Source organism: Scheffersomyces coipomensis (genome assembly GCF_036884675.1).
Source record: "Scheffersomyces coipomensis strain NRRL Y-17651 chromosome Unknown DFJ63scaffold_1, whole genome shotgun sequence".
Lineage (NCBI taxonomy): Eukaryota > Fungi > Ascomycota > Pichiomycetes > Serinales > Debaryomycetaceae > Scheffersomyces > Scheffersomyces coipomensis.
In genome coordinates, this window is record NW_027042892.1 from 628064 (window position 1) to 647002 (window position 18939).

The 18939-nt window shown below is 30.5% G+C and overlaps 8 protein-coding genes across 8 annotated transcripts; 5 read left to right on the top strand and 3 right to left on the bottom strand. All coding sequences in view use genetic code 12, as the record gives it.

Annotated features, from left to right (window-relative positions):
- The first annotated feature begins 201 nt into the window (after positions 1-201).
- GND1 (phosphogluconate dehydrogenase (decarboxylating)) lies at positions 202-2097 on the top strand. Its single transcript, XM_064906689.1, has one exon. The coding sequence runs from the start codon at positions 427-429 to the stop codon at positions 1963-1965; it is 1539 nt and encodes a 512-aa protein (XP_064764485.1). The 5' UTR covers positions 202-426; the 3' UTR covers positions 1966-2097.
- DFJ63DRAFT_14814 (divalent metal ion transporter) lies at positions 2034-4597 on the bottom strand. Its single transcript, XM_064903530.1, has one exon. It carries the CDS (start codon positions 4472-4474, stop codon positions 2174-2176), a length of 2301 nt encoding a protein of 766 aa, XP_064764486.1. The 5' UTR covers positions 4475-4597; the 3' UTR covers positions 2034-2173.
- Positions 4598-5570: 973 nt separating this feature from the next.
- Positions 5571-7316, top strand: PDX1 (Pdx1p). Its single transcript, XM_064903529.1, has one exon. The coding sequence runs from the start codon at positions 5786-5788 to the stop codon at positions 7061-7063; it is 1278 nt and encodes a 425-aa protein (XP_064764487.1). The 5' UTR covers positions 5571-5785; the 3' UTR covers positions 7064-7316.
- Positions 7317-8779: 1463 nt separating this feature from the next.
- DFJ63DRAFT_316448 (uncharacterized protein) lies at positions 8780-10651 on the top strand. The gene has a single exon (XM_064906690.1). The coding sequence runs from the start codon at positions 9023-9025 to the stop codon at positions 10241-10243; it is 1221 nt and encodes a 406-aa protein (XP_064764488.1). The 5' UTR covers positions 8780-9022; the 3' UTR covers positions 10244-10651.
- DFJ63DRAFT_14976 (uncharacterized protein) lies at positions 10580-13029 on the bottom strand. Its single transcript, XM_064903538.1, has one exon. It carries the CDS (start codon positions 12799-12801, stop codon positions 10792-10794), a length of 2010 nt encoding a protein of 669 aa, XP_064764489.1. The 5' UTR covers positions 12802-13029; the 3' UTR covers positions 10580-10791.
- Positions 13029-14786, top strand: DFJ63DRAFT_14878 (alpha-ketoacid dehydrogenase kinase family protein). Its single transcript, XM_064903536.1, has one exon. The coding sequence runs from the start codon at positions 13257-13259 to the stop codon at positions 14700-14702; it is 1446 nt and encodes a 481-aa protein (XP_064764490.1). The 5' UTR covers positions 13029-13256; the 3' UTR covers positions 14703-14786.
- Position 14787: 1 nt separating this feature from the next.
- On the top strand, positions 14788-16468 carry HPC2 (Hpc2p). The gene has a single exon (XM_064903535.1). It carries the CDS (start codon positions 14925-14927, stop codon positions 16425-16427), a length of 1503 nt encoding a protein of 500 aa, XP_064764491.1. The 5' UTR covers positions 14788-14924; the 3' UTR covers positions 16428-16468.
- A 40-nt stretch (positions 16469-16508) lies between these two features.
- On the bottom strand, positions 16509-18764 carry YBP1 (Ybp1p; the record flags this gene model as incomplete). Its single annotated transcript, XM_064906691.1, has 1 exon — positions 16509-18764. Exon 1 carries the CDS (start codon positions 18592-18594, stop codon positions 16510-16512), a length of 2085 nt encoding a protein of 694 aa, XP_064764492.1. The 5' UTR covers positions 18595-18764.
- Positions 18765-18939: the final 175 nt, after the last annotated feature.

The window sequence follows — 18939 nt, forward strand, 5'->3', positions numbered from 1 at the left end:
GTATTTTAAAATCCACGGTTATACTTTAGTATATATATAAATTTTAATCAATTTATATAGTCCTCCCCCCTCCCCCTTCAACGAATTTTTCAATCTTCCAAAAAAATGTCTGCTCCAGCGTAAGTATTTTAATTCCGGTGGTTTAGCTTTTTTTTCATGTTCAGAATGTTAGCTTCCCACGGTTATTTGGGTGTGCGGAAGTCATTCATTTAAGTTTTGGTTTTGAATTAGCATGAGTACCGACTAGTGGTCTGCCCCACATTGAATCGGTCTGTCGATCATGGTCGATATATATATTTCATATATATATATATATATATATATATACAAATACCGAATGATTTGGTTATGATCCATTCATATTCCAATTGATGCATATCGATCACATACTCATAACTGATTATCAATAACCAAAATACTTATAGAATGACTTCACGATTATCCCTTATAAATCAACATTTAAATATCAATCATACTAACAGTAATATAATACCTAGTGGTGATATTGGTTTAATCGGTTTAGCCGTTATGGGTCAAAATTTGATTCTTAATGCTGCTGACCATGGTTTTACTGTTGTTGCTTACAATAGAACTGTTTCTAAAGTTGATGAATTTTTAGCTAATGAAGCTAAAGGTAAATCCATCATTGGTGCTAAATCAATTGAAGAATTGGTTGCCAATTTAAAAAGACCAAGAAGAATTATCTTATTAGTTAAGGCCGGTAAACCAGTTGATGCTTTTATTGATCAATTATTACCTCATTTAGATCAAGGTGATATTATTATCGATGGTGGTAATTCTCATTTCCCAGATTCCAACAGAAGATTTGCTGATTTAAAAGAAAAGGGTATTTTATTTGTTGGTTCCGGTGTTTCTGGTGGTGAAGAAGGTGCTAGATATGGTCCTTCTTTAATGCCAGGTGGTCATCCAGATGCTTGGCCTCACATTAAGGAAATTTTCCAATCTATTGCTGCCAAATCTGATGGTGAACCATGTTGTGACTGGGTTGGTGATGCCGGTGCTGGTCATTATGTTAAAATGGTTCATAATGGTATTGAATATGGTGATATGCAATTAATTTGTGAAGCTTATGATTTATTAAAAAGAGTTGGTAAATTCACTAATAAAGAAATTGGTGATGTCTTTTCTACTTGGAATAAAGGTGTATTAGATTCTTTCTTAATTGAAATTACTAGAGATATTCTTTATTATAATGATCCAACCGATGGTAAACCATTATTAGAAAAAATTTTAGATTCTGCTGGTCAAAAAGGTACTGGTAAATGGACTGCCATTAATGCTCTTGATTTAGGTATGCCAGTTACTTTAATTGGTGAAGCTGTCTTTTCCAGATGTCTTTCTGCTTTAAAGAATGAAAGAGTTAGAGCTTCTACTATTTTAGAAGGTCCAACTGTTGATGGTGCTTCTCCAATCACTGATAGAACTAAATTTGTTGATGATTTAGAACAAGCTTTATATGCTTCTAAAATTATCTCTTATGCTCAAGGTTTCATGTTAATTAATGAAGCTGCTAAAGAATATGGTTGGAAATTAAACAATCCTGCCATTGCTTTAATGTGGAGAGGTGGTTGTATTATTAGATCTGTTTTCTTAGGTGAAATCACTGCTGCTTATAGAGAAAACCCAGATTTAGAAAACTTGTTATTCCATCCATTCTTCCATAAAGCCATCACTAAGGCTCAATCCGGTTGGAGAGCTTCTATTGGTAAAGCTATTGAATATGGGGTTCCAGTTCCAGCTTTTACTACCGCTTTATCTTTCTATGATGGTTATAGATCAGCTCAATTACCAGCTAATTTATTACAAGCTCAAAGAGATTATTTCGGTGCTCACACTTTTAAAGTGTTACCAGGTCAAGAAAATGAACTCTTAAAGGGTGATTGGATTCATATCAATTGGACTGGTAAAGGTGGTAACGTTTCTGCTTCAACTTATGATGCTTAAATGTGATTCTACTCTTTTCCAATCACTTTATATAATCTTTTTTTTTTTTTAATTAGTGTCTTTTTTTTAAAAACGAGGAATTTAGTTTTCTAATATACAAAAAAATAAATTATTAAAATTAAACCTTTTAATGCATTGAATGAATGTATGTGTATTTTTTGTAAGTCAAAAAGTGAATGCTATATATATATATATATATCTATATTATTTAAAATGGTACATCATAACCTAACATCATACTACCTAATAAATAAAGATTTAAAATGGTAATAAAAGCCCAAATTAAAATCGCAATTAAAGCAGTTAATGGTCCATTACTAAAATCTTTATATCCTTTAACTCTATAAACATCATCGTCATCGTCAACATCAGATGCGACAGTTAAAGGTGGAGGAGGAGGTGGTGCAATAGTTGAACTTGATGATGTTATGGCTTCATTTAATAATTTTTGTTGTTCTTGAATTTGATTATGATTAAGATTTTGATTTTCTTCATCATCTTCATCCCATCCAACACATGGATTTGAATTACGTAAATCTTTAAGTCTAATGGCTGATTCACTACTTTTAAATCGTTTACCAATAGGTAAATCAGATTTATTAGTACTGGTTGATGATGGTTTAATGATTCCAAATGCATCATTTTCTTGTTGTTCAATTTGTTCTTCATCAAATAACATTTCATCACCATCTTTAACATAAATTGGAACTCTCATAATTTCTTTAGAACAAGTAAATAAAATTAATGGAGCACTAACAACTGGTAAAAGAATGGCTAATACAACTTGACTTGCATTTAAAATTTTAGCTAACCCTTCACGACCAGCAAAACTAACTACCAATAAACATGGTAAGATAGCTAAACCTCTTGTAATTAATCTTCTTGTAACAGGGGGTAAACTCCATGATAAAAATCCTTCTGAAACCATTTGTCCAGCTAATGTACAAACAACACCTGCACTTTGACCTGAACATAATAAAGCAAGAGCGAAAACAAAACCTGCCGTTGGTGAAAGATGTTTGGTTAATAAATTATAAATGGTGAATAAATCAGCATTTTCAAAAGTTCCATTATCATTATCAGAATCATAATCAGAATTATGATCATCATCATCATCATCATCACGTTTAAAAAACATGAATTTATCATGATCATCATTACCACTACTACCATTATTAAGAGTAGCACCTGCCACAATTAAAATAGCGGCATTAACAAATAATGCAACTGTGAATAATGAAATAACCAATTCAACAATAGTATAACTCATAGTATCATTAATGGCATGAATTGAAGGACGATATTTATCATCTTGATCATCATCATCAATATCATTATTAATTAATCCTCCATCACCATTAAAGAAATAATAATCATCACCATCTTTTTTATCAATAATAGTATCATCATCAATTTTTAAAGTTGAATCATCATCTTTATCAAAATGAGAATTAACTCTACTTAAACTTGAACCATTACCCATTTTAGTACCTCTTTGTTCCACTTCATTAAATGGATCATTTGATAAATCATTATATGGAGTTGCTAATGGAGTTAAATTATTATTATTATCAGATTCATGACTAATATTACTAACACTAACATCTAATTCGGGTTGAAAAGGTAAATTTGAATTTGATTCAACTTGTGTAGATGATTGAGTTTTCTTTGATAAAGGTTTATAATGACCATTTTTAATATCAAAATCTTTTAATCTTGCTTGAACTAAACCTGAACCAAGATATAAAGAATGTGGCATAACTGTTGCACCTAAAATGGCTAAACTTAAAAATAATCCATTACCACCTTTTCTATCTGAAGAATCTATAACACTTTCATTGGGTAAAAACCCTTTAAAAACTTCTCCAATATTAAAATTTATAGTTGGATCTTGACTAACTTGATATAATTCAATACCAAAACATATAACCGTAGCAAATACTAATATTGATACAAATGATTCAAATATTCTAATGAATAATAATGGACCTTTTGGTCTATAAGCCATTAAAACCACTAATACATCTATGACAGTTACTATAACACCTAAGAATAAAGGTAATTTAAATAAAATATTAAGAGCTATAGCAGTTCCAACTACTTCAGCTAAATCCGTTGCAATAATAGCTAATTCAGCTAATATATACATAAAGATATTTGTTTTAAATGATAAATTAACTCGACAATTTTGGGCTAAATCTAAACCAGTTACTGCGCCTAATTTTGCGGCTAAAATTTGTAAGAATATAGCTAAACAATTTGATAAAAGAATCAGGAATAATAATTTATATTGATAAGCAGAACCAGCTGCTACTGCGGTTGAATAATTACCTGGATCCATATATGCTACTGAAACCATAAGACCAGGACCTATGAAATTAGCATATTTCTTTAGTATTTTTGATAATGATTTAAGATGAGATTTATTATATAATGAGGTTAGGAATGAAGGAGGAGTGATTGAAGTGATAGACGCTATGCTATTACTTCTATTTCGCAAGGATGTCATGATTGATGATTATGATATATGAAGGGATATATATATGGATGTAAAAGGATAAAAGGAAGATTGTATATATGTTATATTAAGTTGATTAATGTTGTTGTTTTTGAATAGTTGATTGATTTAGTAATAGCTCTGACTAATGTTAATGTGATATCAATCTAGACGTTATAGATCTGATTCTTACTGAAAAGTAAACTTGATTGGGTATGTATGTAAATGTGTTTGGTATCCCCAGAAATAAACAAAATTTTAAATGCTAGCGTGTTTGATTTTAAAATGATGATAATCAAACACAAACAACGAATGTGATAGCTTTTCAAAAACGGTAAGAAGGGAGGAGTGGAGGGGGTATTTGGGATTGAGATCTGAATGATATTGATCTAATGGTGTATACTTTGAAATGAGGTAAATATGATATAAAGATGGCATGTAATTCAAACTAAAAGTTGTATGATGAAATTGAAATTGATGATATTTTTTTCTTTCTTTGTTCTTCTTTGTTCTTTTCTTTTTTTTTGTTTAGTTTAGTTTTAAAAATCGTGTGTGTCTTCTTTTTTTCTTAGATCTCCTTTAATCCAGTTCAGTTCAGTTCAGTTTAGTCCAGCCTTATTCTTTACTTAGTAACTGATAATTAACAAGTCAAGCTTGATGAAATTGAATGATAGCTACATATATATATATATATATATATATATAGTATGTCTATATAAAGAATGTTACCACAATTTTAATCCTAGTTTCTCCACTGTAATGGTTGTGGATTGCTGTTTGATTGTTCTACTCTGCCGTGCCCCGGAGACTATCGTAGTTATAAGAAGGAGTGAGGGAAGAAAGGAACCAAAAAAATTACGTGTTTTGGCAAATCATGTGACCGTAAGCACATGAGTTATCACATGATCTTATTAGAGACATTTTATTTGAAAATAGTTACGACATACGACGGGAATGTCGGACCCGTAGGATGTAACGATTAAAAGTCAAAATATAAAAATATTTCGGTGATTTATACCCGATATACTCCTACTGTTGAGCAAACACTCTCACACTAAAAAAATTTGATGATAAAAATAATTTATTGAAAATGGTTTTTAATAATATTAATATATAATCATCAATTGATTTTCATTTCGTCTGGCTTATTCAGTGATACTTTTGATAATTGAGTCATTTGAAACATCATAATCGAATCCACTCGTGAAACTCAATCATTGTTCAAGTCATCTATTCAATTCAATTCAATTTAATCTCATCTTTACTTTCCATAACTAGATATACATATTTAAATTTCATCACATATATTCCATACTCATTATAATGATAAGAGCAGCTTCAAATACTATCAAAAGATCCTTTGTTCAACAATTATCTCATAAATGTCAATTTCATAATTCCATACCTTTAAAAGATGCCTCATTTTTTAAAATGCCTGCCATGTCTCCAACCATGAGTGAAGGTGGGATTGTTTCTTGGAAATTTAAACCAGGTGAAAGTTTTAATTCTGGTGATGTATTATTAGAAGTTGAAACTGATAAATCCAACATTGATGTAGAAGCAGTTGATGATGGGAAATTGGTTGATATTTTACAAGCTGATGGTTCAAAAGGGGTACCTGTTGGTAAACCAATTGCTATTATTGCTGAACCTGAAGATGATTTAGCTACATTGGAATTACCAAAGGAAGAAGCTGCTCCAGTAGCTGCTGCTGCTGCTGAATCAACTCCTGAACCTGTTAAAGAAGCTCCAAAATCAACTCCATCTAAATCAGTCGAATCATCCCCATCATCAACAAAATCGGTATTCACCACTGCTAATGCTTCATTTAAATTATCTCCAGCTGTGGATTTATTATTACATGAACATGGTATATCTACTGAAGAAGCTTATACTAAATTCCCTGCTTCAGGTCCAAAAGGTAGATTATTAAAAGGTGATGTATTAGCAGGATTAGGACTTATTGAAAATACATCTATAGTTAAAATCACTGAATTTATTAAATCAAAAGAACATTTGGATTTATCAAATATTATTAAAGCAGAACCAAAGAAAGTTGAAGAATCAACTAAAGAAACTAAATCTACTGATGTTAAACTTGAAAAACCAAAACCATCAAATATATTAACAGTTGAATTAACTTCTTCATTAGGTGAAGATATTTCTCAACCAAAATTTAAATATGCATTTGAAAAATCAATTGAAACTGCGATAAGACAAACTTATGCCAAGAAATTCCCTCAATTTGCTTCTTCAGCAATTGGTTCTAGTTTTGAATCTGAAGATTTATTCGATGATTTGATTAGTCCATCAGTTACCAAGACAAGATTTGAAGTTTATGGAGTTAATTATGAATTCTTCTCCAATGAATCTTCTATTTCAACCAGTACTTCTTCTACTTCTGATTTTGATGATTTATTAGGGTTACCATCTACATCAAGTTTAATTACTTCTTCACCAAATGGTTCAACTACAGTTACAGTTGAATTTAAAATCAAATTTGATGAAAAATTATCTGATTCAAAACAATTTGTTAAACAATTTGAAGATTCTTTATTATCTCAAATCCCAGCTAATAAATTAATCATTCATAATATTTAAAAAACAAAAAAAACACTAGTCAAAAAAAGTAATAGAAAGAAAAAGAAAGAAAGAAAGGAAAAAAAAGATCCTAGTTTGAATTCAAGTAATAGTCATTTACTTCTTCTTGTGTATACTATTTATGTCTTTTAGGTACAAAATATAGATTCATTTTATAATGTAAATAATTAAATAAGTCTCATTATTTAACTGCTAAAAATTCCAACTCCCTAATGTTCCACTCCTCCTCCTGTATATAGAATGTTCCCTCCGCTCATCATAAAAAAAAAAAAAAGATATTCCAAAATAAAATAAAAATAAAAATTAAAATAAAAAATAAAACCAAATAAAAAAAAAATTATGAGAGTGTACAGATTTAAAAAAAAAAAAAATAAAAAAATGCACTTAAACGTAAAAAAACAAAAAAAAGAAAGACAAAGAAAAATAAAAAAGTACTCCATCATCTTTAACCTTTTCACAGACTAACTAACTAACTAACTAACTAACTAATTCTCACCCCAAAAAAGAACGGTTAGTCCCTAAAATATATAAGCTTTACTTAAAAAAATAAAAATTAAGCTATCAATCGTCATACATTCAATCCGTCTATCGTTCATCCATCGCATCCTATCCCATCACTATACCTTAAATGTCAAGATATTACAGGATGAAGAGGAAACTCTTATCAATTAGTTTTATTATTATGTTTAATTATTTTTCAATTTGATGATCGTCAATAATAATAATATTAATCAATCTGTTCCGAAGGTTCTAAATCCTGTGATTGATCTCTGGTTTAGAAAGGAGGAGGGAGGTGAAATACCGTGTCTTGTTTTTTTTTTTTTTTGTTTCTACTTCATTATTATTATTTTAATATTATTTTATTTTATTTTATTTTACTATATTTTATTTTGTTTTATTTTAATTCATTTATTTATAATTTTTTTTTCTTTTTTTTTTAATGACTATTTTTTTTTTTGGTGGTGTTGTTGTAGTTGTCAAATGCTATTCCGTTTGCTCCACCAGAAATGGGATTGATTGTAGCGTAGAGAGACCTTACAGACACAATGAGGTAGGGAGAGAAGGAGACAGGAGGGAAAAATTCCATTCAATTGTTTTTTTTTTTTTTTTTATGGTGGGTATTTTTTTTTTCTCCCTCTTTTCATTTGCCTCTCAGGTTTCTCTCTCTCTCTCTCTCTTTCTGTTTTTTTTTATTTAATCCAACGACGAAAAGGCACTGAAAATAAAAATAAAAAATGATAATAAAATAATAAAATTGAATGTACTAAATTTAAAAAAAAAAGAATTCATTTTATCCTTTTTTTTTATTTTAATTTTTTTATTCCTTCTTCTTCTTTCTTTCTTTCCTCTTTTCTTTCTATCACTTAACTCATTCAACATATCAAATCCTCATCAGATAGACTAAACGTGATATATCTCCTTCCTTACCTCCCGCCATCCCTCCATCACATCCATCATCTCATCCCGTTGTTTCTGCCGTTTCATATATCGAGTTGTTTGATCCCACTGTCGACGTCACTTTATTTTTCCCTGAATTTTATTTTTAATTTTTACTTTTACTTTTTTTTTGCCCATTTTTTATTTTTCCATTCCTTTTTTTTTTTTTTGGTACGAAATTTCCCATACTTAATAGAAAGGACTTTTAGTAATATACCAAAAAAAGAATTAAATTAAAATAATAAAATAATAAATAAATAAAAATAAAATTAAAAATAAAAATAATTTAAAATTAAATAAAAAAAAATAAGGTAAAAAATATCCACTGAAAGAAAAATAAAAATAATAAATAAATAAATAAATAATTGAAATAAAAAAAAAACCCTAATATCAAATCAAACTATTAGTTTTTATTTCATTCATCTTCATCAAGCTTTTTTAAACCATTTTGATCAAGATAGATAGATAGATAAACCTCATAATCGAAATCAGAATTAGAATTAGATTTACATAACTATCATCATGTATCTTCCATATCCTTCTTATGGCAATAATGGTAATGCCAGTAATGGTAATGCTAATAATCAACAAAATAATACCGGTAGTCAGAATTCTGTTACAGGCCAATCTAATACCAAAACAATTCATCCAACTCATGCTCAATTCCAATCTACTCAACCTGGAAGCTTTTATGCTGGTCGTACTTCTCAAAGTCCAGTTCCTCCTTTAGGTGGGGTTAGTCATCGTGGAGTTTTATCAACAGTTAATTCAACTTCTTTGTCTTTACCTCATCCAAATGCTGTACCATTTCAACAACAACAGTTACAAAATCAACAATCTAATCAACAACAACAGCAACAACAACAATACTTGGCTCCAAGTCAATTCCAACAACAAGTATCTCCACAAAATCAACATCAACAAATGTATCAACAACAACAATCTCCAAAACAAAAACAACAATATGATCAAAACGCAGTTTATGCTCAACAACAATATACTCAACAACAATACAATCAACAACAAAATAACCAACAACAACAACAGCAACAACAACAAGGTCAACAACCTCAAGGTAAAGAAAAGAAACCAAAACAAAAGAGAATTACTAAGAAACAATTACTTCAACAACAACAAGCTCTTGAAGAAGAAAGAAGAAGACAAGAACAACTTAGACTTGAATTAGAAGCTCAAGCAAGAGCTCAGGCTCAAGCCCAAGCTCAAGCTCAAGTACAAGCACTTCAAGTTATGCAAAATCAAAATGGTGAAAAGAAAAGAAGAGGACGTCCAAAGAAATTAATTCTTGATCCAGAGACAAATCAATATATTGATTCACATCATCCTCGTTTTAAACAATTAAATAAAAATTTAAAAATTACTACTGCTGAACTTGCTCAATCGAGTGCTTTAACTGATCATCATTATTCTATTGGTACTAATCAAACTACCATTAATCCATCCGCAACTACTACTACTGCTCCAATTCAAGTATCTTTACCAATCCAAGGTATTTCAAATGGTAAACCTCCTAAACCTGAAAAGGAATTAACTCCAGATTTAAGTAGATTATTTGAACAACCAACTTATTTAAGAACTTTAAGTGATCCATCAGTTCAAAATTTAATTCAAAAGAAAGATAGAAGAGGTAGACCAAGAAAATTCCCGGTTGAACAAACTGGGGTTACTATTAAAGGTATTAGAGTTAATGGTAGTATCAAAACTACAAAGGTTCAAAAGAAGTAATTTAATTTAATTTAATTTTGTTTCTGATTTTCCCTTTGCCATTCTCATTCTTTCATCAGACTTATATTCATGTTTTGATTTATTAGTTAATATTTTTGGTTTTATTTCGTTAAGACAGACTTTGCTCATACATTCCTCGTTTGTTTGTCGTTGCTATTCGCCATTTTAATCATCCTCCATTTTGTTTCTATTTTTATTTTGTTATCCCTTATGGTTATTTTGTTTCTAGTAGTTGCTTCCATCATGCATTATTAGTGATAATTTTATATTCCTTCCCCCTTTCTAAGTGTTATTATTAATCTCTACATCCTATTATTATTACTATTATTATTATCATTATTATTATTATTGTTTTTATTTTTTACTACTCATTATGTTTAGCTTTCTTTCTTTCTTACATAATTTATCTCTCTTTTATTAACTAAAGTTCTTGAAACTCGGTTCGAACTTTTGTATATGTATTATATATATAGTTTATATTATACATTCTAAATAAATAATTTGTATTATATCCAACTTACAGAACCTTTTGTATTTCCTATTCCCATTCACATTATCCTATTCATAAATCTTCCCATGGCAATCATAGGAGCACAAACTGCTTTAACCATCATACATAACGCATCAATTAATAAACTTAATTCATAAAGTATCCACATAAATATCACCAATTCAATCAATATTACAATGGTTTGTAAATGAGGAAAATGTTCAGCAATAATATCAATGGGTGCGAAAATAATTTTCATGATCTTAATATGTTTGATAAGTTTATTTATATTTGACATGATTGCCAGGGGTGAATTCAAATTTGCGATAGAATGTAATTGTCCTATAGTGGTGTTGGAATTTGAATTTGAATTTGAACCTGAACTTGTACTTGAACCATATGGCTCTAATTGTTTGGTGGTTGGATTATAATATAATTCTTCAGTGATGGCACTTTCATCATCACTTTCATCATATTCAACCACAAATTCTTTTAAATCTTCACTATCTTGACTTATGAAACTTGATGCTGATGATTGAGTAGGAAACTCCAACCCTCTTCTTGATCTTGATGGTGGTGGTATATAATTTTCATTAAATAATTCTGCTGCTGGTGCATTCCATTTACTAGTTATGGTTTGATAATTTTTCCTCATATTTTTAAGATTTTTAGGTACATTCCGAGGAACTATTTTTGTTTTGATAGCTGAAGTGAATTTATTCTTTGGTTTAGGTGATATTACTTCTTCTGATTGTGATTGTATTTCATTAGGTTCTTCAATTAATTGGATTTTATTGGTATTGGCATTAGTATTGATAAGTGATGGTGATTGAGTTTCATAAACTACCCATGAAAGGATATAATTCCATAATGGATGGAAATCAGGATTTTGTCCAGCATAAGAATATGACAGAGTAGAAGCTGCTACAAGAGCTGCCTGTTTTGCTGCTTCTTCATCATCCAATGCTTTCTGCTCTCTTTGTAATTCTAGTTGTTCATTTCGAATGTCCTTCTCTTCACGTTGTTTCTCTGCGTTATTGATGAAATCTTTACCTAATTCTTTCTTGGCTTTCTTAATCTTCTTTTTGAACATCTTGGATAACTTCTTATTCTTTTTAACAGGTAGTTCAGCTTCATCAAATGGATCAGTACCAACTACTTCAGTTTTACCTTTCTCTTCATCATCATCTTCATCATCACTAAGTTCTTTAACAAAAACCTCTTTCATCGGATTTTTCCTAACTTTTTGTTTATGATCATAATAATTATAACTATTATAATCATCTTTTCCAAAAAGGACTTGAACATTCTTGACTAAATTCCCCCTTTTAGGTCCATCGTCAAACACAAATTCCATAGGATTATACTTATCTGTACTTTCTTCTTTATTATCAAATATATCTCGGAATGTTTTATGAGAATATTGTTTTGGTTTATAATCAGCTTGATCAAAAGCTTTCTTTTGTTGAATGTAATATCCATCAAATCCATTATTCTTCAGATCAGATGATGATACCACGATAGGAGTAGAATAAGATTTAAATAATTTTTCACCCTTATTCGAACTTTGGTCGTCATTTCGATCTCCAAGATAATTCAATTGGGCTGGAGTTATTTCTTGTTCTAAGTAATCAGGATCATATTGTGGTCCATATTCATAATCTGCTTCACTCAGAATATCATCTAGATGAGACGAATCATTCCTTCTTTCATCTGAGTTCTTACCAAAGAAAAACGTCTTTAATGAGTTTGGTGTCTTTGGAGTTTGGGGCATATCTTGATTTGATTTAGATAAAGGTTTGAATTCCACCACTCTATTTGGCTTTCTATTTTCAAACATAGGTGACGAAGGAACGTCTCGAGAGTTTGGTGATGTAGGAGACTTAGGAATGGATCCTCCATATATACTATCATTGTTGTTGTATTGAAAACTTTCGTATAAATCTTGTCTTGTTTGACGAGGTGTAGAAACCTCTGATTTCGGTATGCCACCTCTCCTTTGTTGATTTTGTTCCTGTAAATATTGTGATGTATAATACCCACTGGGTGATGGTTTCATACTACTCATTCTATGTCAATGCTTGTTAATGAGGATACTTATATCAAGAAGAGTTCCAGTTTAACATTGATCCTGTTTCAAACAAATTTTTCAATAGTTTATGATCGTTTTAAATGACTTCTTCATAGTATGATTTCAGGGGGAAAACAAGTGGCTGGCTAATAGTGTGAGGATTGTTTGTTGTTCCGGCATATAACGATAGATTGCAAAATCCTGTATACAAATGATGCTTAGAAAAGAGATAGTGTTATATACAGTCTCGTAATGGTCCAGCGGAACAAAAATATCATGTCGATATGAATCATAAGTTGTCTGATGATGATAAGTTATAGTTAGATATTATATAGATTATCCATCTATTAAAGAATTCATATTGTTACCTATCTTATATTGCTACCTCGAGTCATTATATTTATAATTAAAGAACATATTTACTATTTGTTCAAAGAATTAAGAGTTTACCTATGATAAGAGCCCGAAATTTTCAGAGATGTGCAATTAGATTCACTTCTAGCTCTAATTATTCACCAATTACATCACATTCATATATCTATCAAGATTTCTTATCGAAGAGTAGTAAGGAAGAGATTGCAAAGCATTTAGAAAACTTAGGACCTTTCCCTACTTATTCCAGTATATTGAATCCTCAACATTTCTATCAAAATGAAATCTTAATGGAATTCCTGAAGAAAGGACCTCATCCCGTATCATTAAGACAATTGGCTGGGTATGGTAACAAACTAACTAAACAGAAGATTATAAATAGTGCTAACTTTGTTAGAATCGAATTACCTATCAGATTAGCCATGAGAATCCGAGATTTACAAACTTTACCGTTTGGAGTGGTAAATAATTTCCATTTGGCTCAAATTTATGAAAGTTATTATCATCTGTTTAATGCATTTAGAAAGATACCTGCTATTTCAACCTTACAAGAAAATGATAAATTTTGTGAAACTTTATCAACTATGCTTGATGATCATGTCTTTAATTTACCTCATTTAATGATGGGTGGATTGGAAGTTTCAATTTTAAGAAATTTACCTCAACAAGAATTAGATCAGTTCATGAGTTCTATGATTAGATCAAGAATAAGTAGAAGAGTGATTGTTGAAGAACATTTATCATTAAGTGAAAATTATAAAAGAGATCCTTATGCTACTAAACCACCTCATTATATTGGAGAAATTTTCCAAAATTGTAATGCAGCTGAACATTTTAGAATAGTAGCCGATGTAATCAAGAATTCAATGCTTGATAGATATGCTGATATTGACAAAATGCCTGATTTGGAAATCGAAGGTGACACTTCTACATCTTTCCCTTTTATGGTTCCTCATTTACATTATTTGATTGGTGAAATCTTAAGAAATTCATTTGAAGCAACCATTCAAACTCATGGTACCATGACTTCTAAAAAATTACCTCCTATTACAGTTACAATCATAAATTTGAAAAGAGAAGTTACGTTCAGAATCTCAGATAGAGGAGGAGGTATTGGTCATGATAAATTAAAAGGAATCTGGTCATTTGGGAAAAATCCAGAATTGGCTAGAAAGTCATTATCCAATTTCCATCGAATTCCAGGATTACAATTATATTCAAATTTAAAAGTCACCCCAGCTGGTTCATCTATTGTAAATACCCCAGACTCAGCAGGATTATTGAATCAAACTTCATTATCTGATACAGAACATTCTACCGAAACCAAAAAATCAACTTTAGAAAACTTAACTACAAGACCATTTGAGTATAAATTAGGTTTAGGTTTACCTATGTCAAAGATTTATGCTGATTATTGGAATGGTGATTTAACCATGAACTCCTTAGAAGGCTATGGAAGTGATACAAGTCTTACTTTAAGTAAGCTTGGATTCCATTCTAATGTTAACCAATTAGATAGAGCTTAAGGTTTGTATATTTCTTGTATAGAATCATCTCTTTCCACACACACTTTTATGAATAAACGATAAATTATTTGAACTTACTTTATTTTATTTTCTCGGTAACTGATATGCGCTCAAAAAATATAAATACAAAAAGTGTTCGAGAAATTGTTTTTACAACATCAAATTGAATCCATTCAAATTAATTCAAAAGTTACTAGTAATCATATAAACCAATCCATCACAATGTCACATGGTAAGCGGAATGTCCCAATTTCGTCATTACTAGATTCAACTGCTGATAATTCAAATCCAAATATACCTTCAAATGAAATTGTAAGATCGCGATCTAATTCCACAGCTTCAAAGACAGGTAATAATGGAGCTGTTCCTTTAACAAGCTTAGTCTCTCAATTTCAAACATCAATCATAGTGGAAAATACTAATTCCGATTCACCCATAGTCATTGATGATGAAGATGTGGTTGAAGTATCACCAAGCAATACTAAATCTCCTGCAAATGGCAATAATAACAAATCAAATCCAAGATCAAAAAGACCAGTTCCTATACGGCCATCACCCTCTTTACCAGTCTTAGTACCCAAGCCTACTGTATCGCCAAGTCCACAAGCGCAACCAATACTGAATGGTAAAGGGGTAGTAGCAATTGATCAGATTAAGAAGTTTCAAACAAATTTTCAAATAGCCGCATCACCACAACCTTCACCAGCACCAGTATCAAATCCAGCTAGTAAACCTCCAAATTTAAGTAAGACATCAATCAATTCCATCATAAACATTGATGATGAACCAGAAATCATTGCAGTTGAAAACAATAAGACTCCAACTCCATCTCCATCAGGTCCACCACCTGCTGCAACTGCAGCTCCAAAACGTAAAAGAGCTCCACCCAAAAAGAAGGAACCTGGAGCTGAACCTGTTAAAAGACGTAAACCAGGTGAAGGTGCTGCAGGGAATAGGAAAACTCCAGATCCAAGTGCCAATAAGGAAGAAGTTAAAATTACCCCACCAAAATTAGTTGTTCATTCTGGAATGACAACTGAAAATGTCAAAACTGGTAGTATTACATTACCTGCTGCTGAAGTGATAACAATAGGCAGTGAGAAGAAAGCTGAAGAGTCTGCTAAAACTGAGACTACCCCAGCGACTACTGATAAAAAGAAGGAAGAAACCATTGAAAAGGAAAAGGAGAAAGAAAAGGAGAAAGAGAAGGAGGAAGAAAAGGAAAAGCCTGATCTTCCTATAATAGCGTTAAATATTCCTTTGATAGATCCTAAAAATCCTAAACCAGGTCAAGCTGAAGTTGTCATCAATGTGTTAGCTTTAGCTGAAGAAAAATATGGATTCAAAGTTATACATCCAAATGCTAAATCGGTGATAGATAATATGGATGAGATATTAGTTGATGATGATGAAGATGGAGAAGAAGAGGATGAAGAAGATGACGATGAAGAAAAAGAACGAGAAAGAGAAGCTGCTGCTAAAAAGAGAAAGGAGGAAGAAGAATTGACAGAAGAACAAAAAGTAAGACGTCATGAAGCTAGAATCGCTAGAAAAGTGGGTAAATATGATTATGAAGATCCATTTATTGATGATCAAGAATTACAAATGGAAGATGAAATTGCTACTACAAAAGAAGGATTCTTTGTTTATTGGGGTCCATTAGTTGATGATAGGAGTTTAACGGGAAATAATGCAAAGAAAGGTTCTTCAAAGAGCAAAAAGTAAACACAGTACAACATATTTTTTTTAAAATAAAACCATAATATTATTTAAGTATGTATAATAAATATAGAACAAGAACTATATACTAAGCTTTGATTCTGTCTAATGTAATCTCTAACATACCAACTGCATTCAATTCAAATACATTTGAATTATCCTTTTCATGTTTAGTTTTGACAGATTTGAATCTTTCCTCGACAGTATCAAGAATCTTATCTAATTGAGCCTTATTAGTAATAACTGTAATATCATTCTTAATCACCACTAATAAATTGAGATAAGCTGACAAGGTTGATAATTTTCTTGGATCTATACTTATAATATCCTTTTCCTTTATGAAGGCTTCGGAAATGGAAAGATTGATTAAACTGAATAAATCAGCTAACTTCTCTTTATCCAATTTGATATATTTAGTGGAAGTTGGTTCTGGAATATCACGGTGAGGTAATGGAGGAGGGACAGAAGTAGAAGATTCTTTTTTAGTTTCAGTTACTTTGGTTTCTGCTTCTGGTTCAACTTCTGCTGGTTCTTCTTCCTTTATAGTTGCTTTAGCAAGATTATTTGATAAAGATTCCAAGTCATTGGCTTGTTGTTTATCTTTAGTTAATAATTCTTTTAAAATTCCAATTAAAGTGGCTTTATCTCTTTCATATGGACAGTTGAGTAAACTATCCTTTAAGAATGTGTATGAAGCACTTTCTGGAGCCAAAGCCAAAATCTTAGTTAATAAGGTTAAAGCCACATATCTGAAGTTAACACTATCATTTGTTGTTATAACGATATAAAACAAAGTTTGAAAATAGATAGCTAATAAAGTTTTTGGTATCGAACTAATTTGTAATTCAATATCATTATTTTCATATAATGCATACCAACCCCAGAATAAAACAGCATCTTGTAAACCTGTAGCAACGAATGAACTTTGAACCATTTGAGGAATAATAGTTCTTAAGGTCAAATTAACAGCATCATTAAATGTGATTGAAACTCTATCGAAAGTTCTTTTAACAGCAATTTTATGAGTATATAATAATACACAACCTAATACTGAATCATTTATACTTTTAGCATCACTATTGATAAGAGAAGTTAATAAATTAGTTTGATAATCAATAACCACTTTTTCAAATATTTCCCCACTTAATTCATCTTCATTTTGATCAAATTTCAAAGTTTTAAATAACGCGTCAGCATCATCAATATACTGTCTAAATACTTTGGATAATTCTATATCATAAGATAAAGCAAGTTCAACGATTCTATTCATTACTGGAATATCAACTTCATATTCAAAGTATTTTTTCAATTGAGGTCGATTTGGTTCTTGTAAAAATGAAAAATGATCAACTGAATAACCATTATGATGATTTGTCGATAAGAAATAGATTAAACTAGTAATAAATCCAGTTAATAATTTTCTTTGTAAATATTCTTCATCATCTTTAATCTTAGCAATTTCTTCTTTAGTCAAGCTAGGGTCGATCTCATCCGGTAATGGAGGATTGATATAATTTCTAGCAAAACTATAAGCGCGTTTCATCATAAAATCATTCTTACCAGCGGAATTGGTGGCATTATTATAAGCACAGTTAATGTAAGAAGCAACTGTCATAGCTAAGAATCGTGATGGATAATAAGTTTTGATTCGTTTAAGACAACTATCAATCAATTCAAAAATACAGTACAATTTAACATCAAAAAATCGATCTTGAATATCAGTATCATCAGTAATGGTAACATCAGAAATCTTAATGGTAGTTAATAATTCACAACATTTTAAAAACAATTCTTTTGGATTACCATTCAAAGCTAAAGCTTCAAAATTCTTTAAAATCTTATAAACACAAGGAGCAGTTCTAATTGGATTTTGGAAATTAAAATCAGATTCGACATAAAGAATTAATAAATTAGGTAAATCCCAACCAATTTCGTAAGTCAACTCCTTATTAGCAGACAAGATAGTAAGTAAATGACTCAATAATTGTTCTCTTTCATCATAACTATACTTGGTTGGTTCACTAAGATAAATATCCAAGAGAGTACTATAGGACAAGTAATCCTTAGATTCAACTGCCTCTTTAGCACCAGAATCTAAACTTTCCAATACTTTTTCGAATTGAAATGGTTCAATGGTCGATTCACTTGTTTCTGATACTTCTGAGTCTGACATCTTGAACTATATTCAACTTGTAATGTAATAGCAATTCCTTTCAATAATAATTCAAAAATTTAAAGCTCAAATGTCTTTTCCAAATTGAATGAGACTGAAAGAGAGAGAGAGAGGTGGGCGGCGATGCATTAATGAATCCCAGGTTTTTTAAAAAAGTAAAAGGTCGTGCGCGCACACCCAAAAATCTTATTATCGCTTTAGTATTACATTCTGATCATTATAACGTAAGGGAACAGATTTGCTTTTCAATCACCTTGATAAAGACCATGAGATAGAAAACAGTACAGATTTTGAATTGATTTCCTTCTACTATACACTCGTTGGTATACACGATTGGTAAGTTTT